Source organism: Aulonocara sp. 'chitande type north' Nkhata Bay, linkage group LG23 (genome assembly GCF_057382095.1).
Source record: "Aulonocara sp. 'chitande type north' Nkhata Bay isolate Kocher_YH1m ecotype deep benthic linkage group LG23, A_spYH_male_GT1.1, whole genome shotgun sequence".
In the NCBI taxonomy this organism is placed as follows: domain Eukaryota; kingdom Metazoa; phylum Chordata; class Actinopteri; order Cichliformes; family Cichlidae; genus Aulonocara; species Aulonocara sp. 'chitande type north' Nkhata Bay.
Window position 1 is genome coordinate 44,298,933 of NC_141365.1, and position 15,911 is coordinate 44,314,843.

The following is a 15,911-nucleotide window of genomic DNA, read 5'->3' on the forward strand; positions in this document are numbered from 1 at the left end:
AGAGGGGCCATCACATCACATTTAGAAGCTCCCCTGATGGAGCCACAACACATGTCCAAGACTCCCAAGAGGGAGAGAGGGAGAGAGAGAGAGCTGCGCATCGCAATGGAAGCAAAACAGTAAAAGAGTGAATTCATGACGATGTTTATGTGAAGCGTTTGGATCTTCTTGGGGCGATCGTGGCTCAAGAGTTGGGAGTTCGCCTTGTAATCGGAAGGTTGCCGGTTCGAGCCCCAGCTTGGACAGTCTCGGTTGTTGTGTCCTTGGGCAAGACACTTCACCCGTTGCCTACTGGTGGTGATCAGAGGGCCCGGTGGCGCCAGTGTCCGGCAGCCTCGCCTCTGTCAGTGCGCCCCAGGGTGGCTGTGGCTACAATGTAGCTGCCATCACCAGTGTGTGAATGTGTGTGTGAATGGGTGGATGACTGGATATGTAAAGCGCTTTGAGGTCCTTAGGGACTAGTAAAGCGCTATATAAATACAGGCCATTTACCATTCTTTTGCTGCTGGTTCGGTCAATATTGTTTGGAGAGAGATCAAACTAACAGCTTTAGAATCAGCGCATAAAGGGCGTGAACACAAAGCGCGGACCTGGATCAGCGAGCTGTCGGCTTTCAGTGAGAAAGGCGACATCTAACTGATTCTGATCCGTGGGTCGTGCTGTGTGTTTAAGTCTATGTGCAGAATCCCTGTACCTGCTCTCATTTACTGTCTTAACTGTTTGGTGGTTCTTGAAATTTTGTGAGATGTCACCAGAGATTCTGGCATTTCGGACAAAATAAATTTATATTAAAAAATCGATTCAGGATTTTAATGAATCGATTTTACGTTATCCAAGCCAGAATCGATTTTAATCGATGAATCGATTATAAAAACCCACCCCTACTCTTCACCTCTGAGCTACAACATGGCAGAGCTGCCTCTGTCACCTGATAAATAACAGTGAGACATTCCACATACATGCAGTCACACATGTGCTTCAAATACAGTCATGAACCAACAAGTCATCATCCAATTCCACCTGTGATCTTGTGTCACCATTGCTCTCTGAGCTTTGTGTTGGTTCTTCTGTCACCTGACAAATAGGACATACATGACAATAAGAATAAAATGTGGAGCTGCTTCAGTGTGTCTGTCACTTTGTGCAGATCTTGACTCATCAGTAATGTTTGTAGGGTGAGTGCATTTTTAAAACAATTTGTGCAAACTGCACTACAAGGTGGATATTTGCAAAATAATGACTACCTCATGACATTTTGTCGCAAAAATTAACCCTATGAATATGTCAGCACCATTAGGATGAAATTATTGTGTCACCAACATTTTAATGTTAGACGTATAATTTTAACAGCCTCTGTGAACTAATAACTAAAACAAATCTGCGCCCTTGTGTTGGACCAACTGGAAGAAATGATTCAAGGACTTAGTCACAGAACAGAGATTCAAATCTCCAAAATCCAACTGGCTGCATCAGGACATATAGTCTGAAACTCTGCACAGTTTCCTGTTTGAAGCTGCTTCCTGTTGGCTTCAGCTGTTTGGAGTTTCCATTTTCTAAACTTCTACATTCTGAACCTTCTTCAGCTCTGAACAGATGATGAAACACTGAATGATTTCAAGCACTTTGTCTAATAAACTTACATCTTTCATTCTTTATACAGATTGTGGGACTGTGGTTTGTCAAAGATCAGCTGTGATTATCTGGCAGCAGCACTGAAGTCCAACCCCTCCCATCTGAGAGAGCTGAACCTGTGGGGAAACAACCTGAAGGATCCAGATGTGAAGCAGCTGTCTGATCTTAAGAAGAGTCCAGACTACAGACTGGAGACTCTGGTGTAAGTAGAGTGATGGAGTGAGTGGGTGGTGCTGTCAGCAGTATTGTACTAAACACAGTCAGTATGAAACAAAGATCCAGTGTTTCCTGTAAAGCTGCAGCTTCTCAGTGAAGCTGTGAGAGGAGAACGGTGACAGGCTTCAGGATTGGACACAAACACTTCCTGTTTCTCACCTTTATGGTCACCATAGTAACGGCTGACACGCTCTGATCAAACACTGTCAACAGCCAATCAGCTCTCTGAACAAAGCAGCACGCAGACCAATGACTGCATTGATTTCCAAGTTTAAAGCAGTGAAGAACACAGTCTGTAGGTGAGGAAGAATTTAGTGAGAGCAGATGTTTGGATGGAATTCCTCCAGTTAACAGCTGGAACCGTCCATCTGGATTGTTGGGCTTGTTGTTGGGGTTCCTACAGAGCTCAGAGTGGACACACCAAGGTTCTTCTAATGAATGAAAGTCCAAACTCAAACTAGGAGGGAAAAACATTTTCAGCAACTTCAATAAAAATCCAAAGATTAGAAAAAGTGAAGCAACAATGAGTCCTAGTACAGTCCCAGCACTGACGTCCCTGCTGCTCTTTATACTGGATGTGCTGCATCACTGACTGACAGCTGATGAAGAGTCTCTGGAAACACTCGTTTATCTCCTCTGCTCTTCCTCCTTCTCTCTGCAGGAGGTGATGATGGTAAACAGGACGGTGTGTGTGCTGAGAGAGGAGCAGCTGTGTCCTGATGATCCAGAGAGGTTGAAGCAGCAGCAGCTTGTGTGTAGAGACGCTCTGACTGGGCCATGTTACTGGGAGGTGGAGAGGAGAGCTTCATCCAGCAGTGACTGACAGAGGAATGAAGTGCAGATGACTGTCAGTGCTGCAGAGTGAACTGCTCTGAGAACAGCTCCACTGTCAGACACAATGTAGAGTCCAGCATCAGCCCTGTGTGTCCCTCTGGATCTGACAGAGGATCATCAGTGTATCTGGACTGCTCTGCTGCTGCTCTGTCCTTCTACAGTCTCTGCACAGTCTCTGTCTCACTCTGGAAAGATTTTACAACTTGTTGTAATTACAGAACGTTAATATAATATTCCAACATGTGATCTTCTCTTTATTTCTGAATCTTTACCAAATAAAGAAAAACCAAACTAACAAACAGAAGCTGTCGTGTCCTTTTTCACCACATCTGTGAATCTTTTCTGTGTTTTTCCTCTTTTCCTCCTTCCTGCAGCTCCATCTTCATCATTCTGTGTCCAGTATATGTGAACACGTCCAAAGCATCTGAGCCTCATGTTACCCGTTTGTGTGAGTTACGCCTGTCGTTGTGTTGTGGTGTATAAATAAGGGGCAGGAGACAGCGCTGGATCTCTGAGTTCTTTACTCTCAATTTCTGCAACATCTGCAATATCTAGAAATGCAAACCTGTGAGCTGTGTGTGTTGTGCGTCTGCTCGGCCACCTCTCCTCCGGCCGTGCTGGAAGCAGCTGTGCGTTTGACAGTTTTATCGACTCGACAATAATCGAACAAATTAAATGTTCAAAAATATCAACTTAAGCACTTCAAAGTCAACAAAAAGCTTAAAACAATGAAATAATATTTCACTGACAAAACAGCTCATAAGAACGATACACAAAATAATACAGAAACAAACAAATAAAAGTTATTAACCAGGATCCATGTTTTTGTCACAAACACTGAATCAGCTGATTCACTCTTTATGTTTCTGAGTTTGTTTTGTGATTATAGTTCTGGTTTCTGTTTCTGTGTCTTCACTGTGTCCCACGTCTCCTTACTTTGGACTCTGTTATATTTCCTGTTTTACTTTGACAGTCCTGTGTTACTGTTTCCTGTCTCTTGTGTGTAATTGGTCCCAGCTGTGTTTCCCTCCTCTCCCGTTCCCTGATTACTAAACTGCGTCCACGCCGCCGGCGCTCCTCTCCACAGCTGGATTCCAGGATTTCAGAGCATCCAGCTGTGGTGAGTGATGGAGACACTTTCTCTGCTCCCTCAGTAATCAGGACAGTTTATTGAACATCAGAGGACATAAAGGACTGTTTTTCACCTGCCCGTTCTGAAGCTGGACATTAAAGACTGCTGGCTTCAAGGACATTAATCCCAGTGTCAGCCAGCCAATAACAGCCTGTGTTTTTCAGCTCTTTAGGAGTCAGAAATGAGAAAGACACAGACTGCTAACCTCTCCCTGCAGGAAATAAGCTCCGCCTCTTCCTTTCCTGTATATGAGTGATTCTGACATGAGACACAATGAGTTTCTTGTTTATTGTGACTTAAAGCGAGCAGCAAAGACACTAAACTGTGTGTTTCCAGCTGAAGCTGCTTTTTGTGTTGCTCCCACAATCCTGTCTGAAACAGTCAGTGAGGAAAACTCAGTTTATGCTTCCAAGCTCATTGTGAGAGGGCACATTGTGTTCCTGCAAGTGCTGATTTTGTCTGCATCCCTGAGTTTAGTGAGCTGCCTCCAAGGACTTGTGAAGCCCAGTGTGTTAAGGCTGCATCTCCCAGATGTTTCCACCTTTCCAGCAGAGACGATAAATGTTCCCACAAAGGCTCAAAGACTGTTTGATTTTCTGAGTGTTGGCCTCAAGAGATTGCTCAGTGAGCACCTGAGTGTTTCTGGGACATCGGACACTAACTGGAACTTCAAGTCTGGTTCTGAAGCTGCACATGCAAAGACTGTTTCTGGTTGTAGAGACCTGGCTGTTCCAGGGATTGTAACCTCCCCAGAGGCTGAGCTGCTGACCTCAGCTGACTCTGGAGCCTTGAAGGTAACTAAGTTTGCACTGCTCGGGTGAGCCATCTCAGCTGCAACAGCCTCCACAGAGAGCTCACGCAAGCTTACCCAGCCTGCTGAGGATTTTATGCTGCTGCAGCCCAAAATGGGCTAAAATCGCCCCTGTTAACAAATAACAGCCCAACAGTAACTTTTATGCTTATTGTAGCTGTTAGCTAAAAACACTAATTTAGCTTAGTTTGCCCTGAATTCAGCTTTAACAGACATGATCGACTGTTTCCAGTTAGGGTTGCCAACCGTCCCTTAAAATACGGAATTGTCCCGTATTTAGAAACAAAAGTACACGTCCCGTATTGAGCTAATAAGGGACGCACTTTGTCCCGTAATACAGTGAGACTCAAAAGTAGTCTATAACTTTTAATGGAATTAACACTTTGTTTGAAAACATAATTCCCAGCCCCTCTCCTGCTTTGTGACCAATGAGCTGACAGCACACTTATCGCACACTGTTTGCCCAGCTTTATGACAGTGTGCGATTTTTTTTTTCAGTCACGTTATTCAGCTCCTGCTCAAACTGCACGATTGACTCGCAGGGGTTAGAAGTTGGTAGGTCACGATGCAGGTCTCACACTATACGGCCCGATGCTCTGATGCGACCTGAGTGCTCACACTGTGCCTCCATAACATGAAGGTTATAACAGAAAATCTGTCGCTCTCTGTCTTTCACTCACACAGACACACCACCACCATCAACTTTGCTAAATTGCTAATGAAAAACATTGATCAGGCAGCTGTGATTGAGCAGCATGTAAATCCAACTATTTTCACGGTTGTTGTGGTCGTGATAATTTTGTGATGCCACATCGAAAAGGCTCGGATGAGCTTTCCAAAGTTCTACAAGTTGTGCCTCCATCGCTTGTGTCCAGATCACACGCTGCACAGCCGTGCTGCTCCGTCTTTTTCACCGACGTTTACGTGTTTGCGCGTGAGCAGTGTGAGCGGCTCACGAGCGATTGATGATCGGGAGCTGCTCGAGGTGTTAATCGCTTCTCGTTACCCCACGTATACTACACGACGCACGACGAAGGCCAAAAAACGGTCCGATCACCAAAACGGTCGCACGACTCAAAAATCGGCTCAAAATGGGCCTAAAACCGCACAGTGTGAGCCCAGCATTAGAGCAGCAATGTTTGTTCCCCTCAGAGAAAGGGAAGAATGGGAAAAGGAAAACACCTGGCTGGAAAAAGTTAATATGGGCATGTGCAGTGAATATCAGCGCTATGTGGCCAGAAGTGTGATAATATAACTTATTTTGTGTAAGAAACAACTGCAAGGATAGATGATTACAACAAATAGATGACTAATACATAAAAGTAATACATAGATGAATAATGATGATGAGTTAAGATGCGTAATCATGGGAACAGGCGGGTTTACAAACAGGAGCAGCTGATTAGCATTAGAAAAGCTGAAATAATACCTCAACTGAAGCCAATTGTACTAAATGCACTAAATGTGCACTGTTACAAGAATATTTTTCTTTCTATTGTTTTCTATTATTTTAAGTTAAGCAGGACAGAGTGCTTTTAAAGAAAGATTTACTTATATTCTCAAAAGTTAAGCATGACAGGCTTCTGTTTAAGAAAGAGACCTGTTTTACTGTGTTAATGTTGTCATTTTGAGCTAAAAATAAATGGCTAAATGATCATTTGTTTCACATGTGTTCATATCACAAAGAACAGAATAGGATTTAAGTAGAACATATCTACTTAAATCAACTTCAAGTCAAATGGTTAAAAAAAAGAGCTAGAAAATTCACCACACTGGGAAGGGTGAAGACAACTGGGTCGCCTGGCCCTGGCCACGAGGTGTCCCTTATTTATTTTTCAGGAAGTTGGCAACCCTATTTCCAGTAGAATTCCTCGTTGTCATCTTGTTCCCTCTCAGAGCCCCGTATGCTTGCAGAGACCCCTACAGCAGGGAAATGTGCCAAAGAACGTCCAAAACATTGCATTTTAGGTTTATTTATGCCTTACACACAATCCCAACTCTTTAGCTAACTTAACAACTTTGGCTAAAGTCTATAGTTAGTCTTACTCGTTTGTACAACATTACTGGATCGCCACTGTTTGAAATGATATGACATATGACTCTCACTGAAACAGCAAACTTTGTAGAAAACACAACACTTCTGATTCTCTATCTAGCTGTTTGGTCACAGCTGTAGATTACATTATAAGTGGTTGTTCACTCTTGTCAATAATTACATTTCTAAATTCTATTTGTGCAGTTACATGTAAACAAAGTCCAGTATTGTATCTAAATGATTGTGTTATGGTGGGACAGTTTCCAATTTTGTTGTATTATTGCACTAGGTATGACTGTGCAAGAGTTATCTTATCTTCCTTGCTTGCACCACACTCTTTGCAGAAATGGTGCACAGCAGCACTGCATCATGTTATTGTGTTGTATAATGTACCAGAACTAATACAAAGCAATATCCATGTACACTATAGGTCCAAGCCAATGTGCCCAAATGGGACCTCCATAAATGGTAAGGGGCGCAAAGGCACTTTAAGACCAGTGGGCACACCATCGGTGCACATCCGCTCGGATGCTTTTTTCTATTCATTTATTTCCCTGTTTATTTATCGATGCACAAAAGCAATTATCTCAGAGACACCATCCTCTTAACAGAGACTCAAATCAGGAACCTGCAGATTATTAGTCAGCAGCTTTAACTTCCTGTCTTTGTCTCACTAAACCTTCCACGTGGAAACTTGAGCTGCCCACTCAAGCACAGTAGGCTTTAACTGGCTCTGCTCAAGTCACTTCAGTATCTGAGAAACTGTCTCGATGCATGCCAAAGAACACTTTGACAATACGCTTGTGTTGAGTCAAATCCACCACAAGCATATTCTATGGCAGTTTAATTCCACTCCACATAAAAATAGTCACGTATTATTTCCCCCCACCACACTTCCTGCCAGTAGCTGGTGCCCCCACCCACAGTGCATTAGTGGTTCTCTGTGTTTAGTGGCTCACTCTGGGCGGCTGCTCGGTGGGGCCCGGCCCCCTGGCTCTGTTGGGCCTGTGCTGCGGGTGGGGTGCCCTCAGGTCTCGGCCCTCTGGGCCCATTTACTGCTCAGTAACATTTAATATCTATTATTTACTACTACTTACTAGCCTACTTACTGCATATTATTGGTTGTTGCTGTGGGTTCCCCACTGTGTTGGTTTTTCCTTGTGTTTTTCAGCAGATGATGAAATAGATTTTCAGTATTTTTTCTCTCTTCCTCTCCATCTATTTCTCTTCTTCTCTATTTTTCCCTCTTCTTCTGTTAACTTTCTCCCCAGCTTATCTTTTTTCTTCTTTCCTGACCCCCGTTCTGATTCTAATGACTCAAAATAAAATAAAATCATAATCAAATTCTTTTTTTTTTCTTTTTTTTTCTGGAAGTGACATCAGAAACAGCAGCATGTGACATCACGTGATGGCGGAGCTTCAGTTCATCCTTTGTCATCCTTTTTTTTTTTTTTTTTTTTTTTTTTTTAATAGGACAGGGGGAAAAAATGAAAGAAAGAGGGGGAGAGGAAGAAAGAAAACCAAAGGGGAGAAGAGACGGTGAGAAGGGGGGGAAGAGAGAAAAAAAAAACAAACAAAAAAAAAACTCCAGGGTCACCTGTATGGAGAGAAAGAAAAACAAAAAAAACAGGGGAGACAGCAAACAACAAAGAGCAACATAATAATAATTAAAAAAAAAAGCACCATCACAATAAACTAGCTAGTCATAGATATCAATAGTTACTAAATAATAAACGATATTGTGCAGCACGCAAGATAGACAGCGCACAGTGTGCTTTGAGGCAGCAGCCAAGAAAGCTGTAGTCCGCATCTGTGAATACCCATGTGTACACCTGTGTGCATACCTGTGTGGATCAGCATGCTTGCATTCCAAAGGTTTCTCCATGTAATGATCTGCTAGAGAGTGTGGGGAGCCACAGCCCTGTCCTCTATGGTATCAAGCAGGTATGGAGGAGATCAAAACTCCAGACATCCAGAGGCCCCCAGAACACAAGAGACCAAGGAAGACCCACAGAGGGGCAGCCGCGCCACTGTCCCAGTAAGAGCTGAGGAGAGTCCCAGATGAGGGCTCATTCAGCAGCCGCGGAGCAGAAGCCAGGGGGAGTTGCAGTGACGCGCCCGTGAGCTCCGCCGGCAGCCAGCTGTGCCTGAGTGACCGAGCCCCAGGCCGAGAGGCCGGGGGCACCCCACCTCCAAAGTGGCCCGAGCGAGCCCCAATAAGCGGCCGCCAAGGAGTGAGCCGGTGTGTACCCGGACGCCCACCCCCAGATACAAAGAACCACCAACGCACCGATACCTGAGGGAGTCCGCCACCGGCAGGGGAAGTAATCAAGTGGACCAGTATAGCAAAAACCATAATGATCGCAGAGGCCACAGAGCCAAGTGGCAGGATTTTCAACGTTCAAACCAGATAAAAAACAGAAATTAAATGGTGTTAAAAGCCATGAATTAAGGCAATTCATTCACAACATCATTACAAGTTTTACTGGACGTTAATATTTTTCTCTTTTTTCAGTGCAAAACAAACTAACAGTACACATGATGCTGGCAAGTTAAAATGTCAGTGTCTTTTATAGATAGCATGTCTAGCATCATAGTTTTATAGATCACGTAGTCAGGATAAAAACTCCATCTCTGATTATTATTGTACATGACTGTGACATGCAGTGGCCTCAGCATCATGATGAAGGCGACCGGAGGAGATAGTTTGGTAGACATCGATGTTTTGCCGATGAAGGCTCATGTAGCGGTCCTCTTTGTCCTAAACAACAATTTACACTGTCATTTACATTTAATTAAAGTGCAGCTTAAAAACAGACATAATGCACTGCAGCCTCGGCACAATTAAGTGTAAAACAGAACTATGGAAAACTCACAAACATCTGGCGAGTTTCAGATCCTGTTAAGTTAGTTAGACCTGATCTGTTTTCTCTGTTAGGATAAAAACATCAGAGGTCATGGGGTGAAAAATACCTCAAAAACAAGACTAGCTATGTCTACAACTAATGTGTGGTGTTTTAAAAGAACCTATGAGATACTTTGAACACCACAGTGGCTGCTGTATGCAGTAATGTGCTCAAGTGATTTCAAAGGGTCATTTCATGAGTTTAAGTGCGTCAGTAAAAGTTTTCACCTGCGAGGATTTCTCCTCAGGCTGTAACCACAGGTTATCACAGCCACACTGATGAGTGAAGCAGCAGCAGAAATGATGGGAACTGTAGCCATGAACTTCATGCCAGAAGAATCTCCATCGTCTGTTGAATGTTGCCACACACAACAAAAAAACTTCATTTTGAAAACATGAAAAGTCACAAAATTTGCATTAACCTGTTATATTAAAGTGGAAAACATGTTTATCTTTTCATTACATTAGAGTTACAATTGCATCATTCAAACATTTCACTGATGAAATAACACCAAAGTTGTGATTGGAGCAGTTTTATAATGAAATTTTAAACAAATTAGCCAGAAGAACAGCTTAAAAACATTCCAGATGTTCATCTCCTGACTGAAACCTTTCATTAATCCGCTGCAGGCGGGAATGACGACCTCAAACCATGTATGACAGAAAAGAAAGTGTTAACGCAGTTCCAAACATCCACCTTGAATCTGCGGTGTGGGTATAAATAGAAAATGTTTTTACCTCTCACAGTCACACTGAGATGGAGAACATACAATCCACCACGAAATACACACTCACAGGTGTAGTTCCCACTGTCTTCAGATGTTAAGTTGAGCAGGTGGAGAAACACAGTCTCATTTTCTTTGATCAGTGTGAACCTGGAGTCACAGCCATGAATAAAGCCTCGGTCGTAACGATAGAGCAGACGACACTGTTCTCCTCGGCTCCTCTCTGTGCTGATCTCACACAGTATCATCACAGTAATATTCAGAGTTGTTTTGCTGCATATTTGAGTGGAATCGGGTTTCTTTCCAATTGTCTTCACAAGAGTCTCTATAAATTGTTCCAGTTAAAATGAAACAAAATCGGGATTATAGTTTCTATATATTTGTTGTTGTGGGAAAATCAATCACATATATTATTTCACTAACCTAACTAAAGCTTTCTTCTTAAACACCTGGCTTTACAGCTTTTCTTTTTTAATTATATATATTTACCTTCACTGCTAAAAACCACAAGCAGAAGCAGGAGAAAGCAGAGTTTCCGTGCAGTCATGCTGGTGAGGAAGTAACTGTGGCTGACAGTGTGAGGTAGACTATAGTGAAAGCAGGAAGACTTGCACCCTCCTTATTTCACCTCTTGTGTCTACACTGAAACTTTTACTATGTCTAAAATAGAAGTGCATAAAAGTGGAAGGACAGTAGAAGGTAAACCACCAACATTGTTTAAGCCAGACTGATCTCTCTGTTTATCTGGATGGACATTGTGTTCAAATTATGATGAGATGTTTGTTAAAAAACAAAACTAGTCTGATACAAAGAGTCATGTTTGCCACAGTTTATTGTGTTTGTATTGTATTAAATCTGAGAGCCTGAGTTGGAGTATTATGACTGAATGGTCTCCATTACTGGGAAACAACTATCCAGTGTGAAAAGATGGACGTTTATTTTAATATATGAATATTATTATATTAGTATGTCACCTAAAGTTTTATATACTTTAAAATGTTTCATAGAGCTTTATTATCCACTCCCACAGTTCCTGTGCTTCTTGCTGAGCGTGTCTTGTTGTCGTGTTGATGGTTCACTGAGATGAGAGTCTGGTAGGAATCACTCGATGGCTGCTGAAGGTTTGTATAGGGCTGATCTGGCTCATCGTCATCCTTTAGAAAAGTGAAATATTTTAGGTATTAATCAAGTTCAACCCGGTCTACCCACACACTCTATTGATCTTTAAATCTCTCCATCTGTTGCCTGGATTATTTAATGTTTCTGCTCATTTCTGTAAGAGCTTCTTCACAAAATAAAGGACACTGAAGTTGGCACTAATAGTATTATAACACTAATCTGTAATTATCTATATAAGTAGTTAACATCCTAAAACATAAATGTACATGTTTTATGTTTACTGGCAAACTTTTAACTAGCTGCTGTAGATCGTAGCAATAAATTGCTCACCAAACCGTTGGGATTTTCAGGTACAGACACTCCAGATGTTCCTGACCTTAAGCAGCCACGTTGATAAGAAAGGATGTCAGCATTAGTGTAACACTATTCACATTCAAACAGAGAAAAATCAAGTAAGAACATCTACATTTATATTATCTTCTCTCTTAATAATGATAATTATTTTTGGAAGGATAAAAAGTGTTCATTCTAGACATGATGTTTAACATACAGCGAATTCTCATTTATTGAAATGTGATGTTTCCTTTTACTTTCTCTACATCTATATCATCTTTGAATTACTACAGCAAAAATAGTCTCACCCATTACTTTTCCTCCAGTAGATAAATCCCACGATAACTCCAGTTATAAAGATGATCACAACACCGGGCAGATAAACGGAAAAAGATTTGTCTGCTGAAGTGTGCGCCTCGTTTGTGTCTAAATCATTGAAAAGATGCATTTGTCCGTAAAATCATTTACTTTCATTTCCTGGAAATCAAAACACAAATCAAACACAGTTTACGTCTACTGAAACTCTGAGTGAAGTAATGAAACCCCAGTTTTATAACCACAGAGCTTTAAATATTGTCACTGTGCTCTTTTCTTTTGTCTTCTTCTTCTTCTTTTGCATCTTTTCTGAATATTACTATGAACTGAAATTGGTCCAACTGCTTATATACATTCACTGGCCACTTTATGAGGTATACCTGTTCAGGGTGTAACACAAATATTTCAGTGTTCATTTCATTTGTCAATCACATGTCAGCTTCATCTTCCTGGTTAAATAAAGGTTAATAAAATAATAAAATGTCAGCAAATCAATGCTCAAACAGAGCAACATGGCACATGTTACTGGTCCCAGTGCTTCACAAACTGCTGATCTGCTGGGATTTTCCCACACAATCATCTCTGTTCACAGACAATGGTCTGAAAAATAGAAAATATCCAGTGAGCTGTGATTCTCTGGGTAAAAATGCTGTTTACACATCAAACCTTGAGGCAGAGCGGACCACACTGGATATCACTGCTGTCCTCTAACAACAGCAAGCTGAGGCTACAGTTTGCAAGTCTGGACAACAGAAGACTAAAAAAACGATGCCTTGCCTGATGAGTTGATTTCTAACAGTTCAGACTGCTGGTGGTGTAATGCTCTGTGGGGGACTTTCTTTGCAAACTTTGGACCCTGTAGTAACCACTGAGCATCATTTAAACACCACAGCCTGCCTGAAGGTTGTTGCTGACCACATTCATGTCTTTATGCCCAAAAAATACCCATCGTCTGATGGCTGCTTCCAGCAGGATACCACACCATGTCACGGCGCTCAAATCATGTACGGCCTGCGCAGTCACCAGATCTCAATCCAGCAGAGCACCTTTGGGATGTGGTGGAACGGAAAGTTTGCTTCAAGTAAGAGCAGCTGACGAATCTGCAGCAACTGTGTGATGATGTAATTTCAATATGTCTTGAGAATCTTTGAGGAATGTTTTTAGCGCCTTGTTGTGCCACAAAAAATGAAGACATGTTTGATGGCTGAAGGTGGTCCAACTCGGTTCAAAGATGTACCTGATAAATGAGTCAGTGAGAGTATTTAAACTGCTGTAAGTGAAAATAAGAAGAAAAGAAATGAACAAATTACAAGAATAAAAAACACATAAGCAGGTCAATACAATGCTAACACAGTGCTGAATAACTGTGTCAGATAAAGAAACTAAAATGCATTTACCTTCCACAGTGACACTGATATGGACAATATATGTCCCTTCAGTGTTTGTACACTCACAGGTGAAGTTCCCACTATCAGCTGGTGTTAAACTGGTCAGCTCCAGAAAGGCAGTCTGATTTTCTTTTGTTATTGAGAACCTGGGGTCACATTCCTGAGTAACGTTCTCTCCGTGTCGATACAGCAGATGACACTCTCCTCCTGTGTCCCTCTGTCTTTTGATCTTACAGATAATCAAAACAATAGTAGTCTGACTTTCCTTGTTGCAAATCCGAGTGACATCGTGTTCTCTCCTGACTGTCTTCACAACAGTCTCTGTAAACAGGGACAGCAAAATACGGTAAATACAAGATTCAGCCTGTGTCAGAGAGGACTTTAGTTTCTATATTTTGTGAATGTTAAACCATCTTTTTAATCCCATAATAATGTGTTTAGTTTAAACTAAAAGCAAGGAGGTTATAAATTTAAAAATATTAATAATGCATAATGAAAATAGTTTCCTTGTATTACCTTCAGCATCATGGGACACAGCTAGTGGTAACAGCAAAATCAAGCAAAGTTTTGATACGTCCATGCTTGTTAACATGTCTGTGAGCCACCGACAGTGAAGAGGAAGATGTGCGGAAAGAAACAAGCTGAAGCTCTCCTGGCTAAGCAGACGTCAGACTGTTGCCCTTCACGGGGCAAGTGTGAAATGATGTAAAAAGGAAGTGTACTGACAGGACTTTCATATTAAAAGGCTGTAAAGTTGAAACACTGTGCGAGCTCCCACACAAAAAGAAAACAAGCTAATTTTTCTTTATCACAGAGGAATTATTACACTGCTAACTGTCATGTTCGCTGAAACTGAAGGATGGATAATATTGTAAAAGTAACAACAAAACTACCATTTATCATAACATTATAAGCATTTTAAACTAAAATAGCGTGTTACGTCATCAAACCGCTTCATCCAATCACTCAGATACTTACAAAGTTTTGACTGCATTACCTTTAAAATTTGTACGAAGATGAGCATAAAATGAATAAAACTGACATGCTTGCATTTGTTGTGTAGTGCAACAGGTGTATGTGGCTGAGGGATTCCCATGATGCAATGCGTATTTCTTCTTCAGTCACCTTTCCTACTCACTGTGTGTTAATGCAGCTCTCTGCATTGAATCATACCTGTTATTAACCTCTGTCTCTCTTCCACAGCGTGTCTTTATCCTGTCTTCCTTCTCTCATCCCAACCAGTCGCAGTAGATGGCCCCGCTCCTCCCTGAGCCTGGTTCTGCTGGAGGTTTCTTCCTGTTAAAAGGGAGTTTTTCCTTCCCACTGTCTCCAGACTGCTCACTCATAGGGAGTCATATGATTGTTGGGCTTTTTCTCTGTATGTATTATTGTAGGGTCTGCCTTACAATATAAAGCGCCTTGAGGCGACTTTATATTGTTGTGATTTGTCGCTGTGCAAATAAAATTGAATTGAAAATTGAATTGTGAAGGCCACACCAGAAGCCACACAATTGGGAAGTCAGTAACGTCAGACACCAGCATCTTTATTTTAATTTTAATGCACATTTCCACAAACATAAATAACGACACATGTCCCATAAACAATTTCTGGTTAATGTTTTACTGGTGCTGGAGGTCTGTTGGACTGCTGAGGGTAACTGGAGAGAAAATGATGTGTTGTTTTCATTGGACGTTAAGGCGTCTGGGAAGGGATCTCAGACCATTTACATCCTGGGCCATCTGACCTCAGGAAATCACATGATAAGGTGGGGCCAGGTTTCACAATGAGCTCACCCAAAACCCTGGCTGATTAGGACCCACACCCGCTTTCACACCTTGGCTCATGTGATTAGGTAGAGGATCATCAGGGGTCCTTTGTCCCTCTTTGGGGGGAAACTCCCACTGGTTTTAAGTCTGGGACTCCCCACCATTGACCCTTAGAACTGAAGAAGCTTCTCGGATGAGAGGTGAAACGTCTTCAAGCAACTCAAGAAGTCCAGACGCTTTTCCTTCCAAGCTCCTTAGACTACGATGACCTGGATGACTGAGAACCTTCACAGACTTAAGTATTAAATTAATAGTTGGTTTTCATTCTTTGTTTTTAGATATTTTTTTTCTATTCTTATCCCCTCGTGTATTTAACTGGCCAGTTCAGTCCAATTTACTTTGGGAAATATTTAATCTGAGGTAGGGTTGCACCGATACCGGTATCTGGTATCGGCCTCGATACCACATTTTCTAAAGTACTCGTTAAACGTTCCCCGATACCGAGGACTGATACCACGGTCTGAGACCTGTCTATGTTTGAGCGGCATGTAAGGGGTTAATCACAGGCGCCGAGTGCCCGCCCCACAGGCCCCGGCTGCATCTCAGAGCTGGGAGAAAGCGAGGCGAGACAAGTCAGCCGTGTGGAACTATTTCAAAGTGAACGAAGACACGAAAACAAAGGCGGACTGCAAATTGTGC

The 15,911-nt window shown here is 42.0% G+C and overlaps 2 protein-coding genes across 3 annotated transcripts in view; one reads left to right on the top strand and one right to left on the bottom strand.

Moving 5' to 3' along the window:
• Nucleotides 1–1,838, top strand: part of LOC147302712 (NACHT, LRR and PYD domains-containing protein 12-like) — a 172,991-nt gene extending 171,153 nt beyond the window's left edge. The window contains exon 8 of the mRNA XM_086283591.1: nucleotides 1,661–1,838. Within this exon, the coding sequence (XP_086139717.1) occupies nucleotides 1,661–1,838 (178 nt within the window). The remainder of the gene's footprint in view (nucleotides 1–1,660) is intronic.
• A 9,453-nt stretch (nucleotides 1,839–11,291) lies between these two features.
• On the bottom strand, nucleotides 11,292–14,037 carry LOC147302720 (uncharacterized). 2 transcript variants are annotated; one of them, XM_086284602.1, is made up of 5 exons: nucleotides 13,962–14,037; nucleotides 13,455–13,766; nucleotides 12,052–12,168; nucleotides 11,740–11,798; nucleotides 11,292–11,444 (listed from the first exon to the last, which is right to left on the bottom strand). In XM_086284602.1, the coding sequence occupies exons 1-5, from the start codon at nucleotides 14,035–14,037 to the stop codon at nucleotides 11,292–11,294; spliced, it is 717 nt and encodes a 238-aa protein (XP_086140728.1). The 2 variants fall into 2 exon arrangements, with proteins under 2 accessions (XP_086140728.1, XP_086140729.1); XM_086284603.1 differs by having other exon boundaries at nucleotides 11,740–11,785; nucleotides 12,051–12,168.
• Nucleotides 14,038–15,911: the final 1,874 nt, after the last annotated feature.

Excerpts from the sequence above, each read along its gene's own strand:
- LOC147302720 (XM_086284602.1), bottom strand. The coding sequence starts at position 14,037 with ATGTTAACAAGCATGGACGTATCAAAACTTTGCTTGATTTTGCTGTTA. Across the intron at positions 12,169-13,454 it reads TATCAGTGTCACTGTGGAAG|ACACAAACGAGGCGCACACT; the intron begins GTAAATGCATTT and ends TCAATGATTTAG. Across the intron at positions 11,445-11,739 it reads CTGAAAATCCCAACGGTTTG|GATGACGATGAGCCAGATCA; the intron begins GTGAGCAATTTA and ends ACTTTTCTAAAG.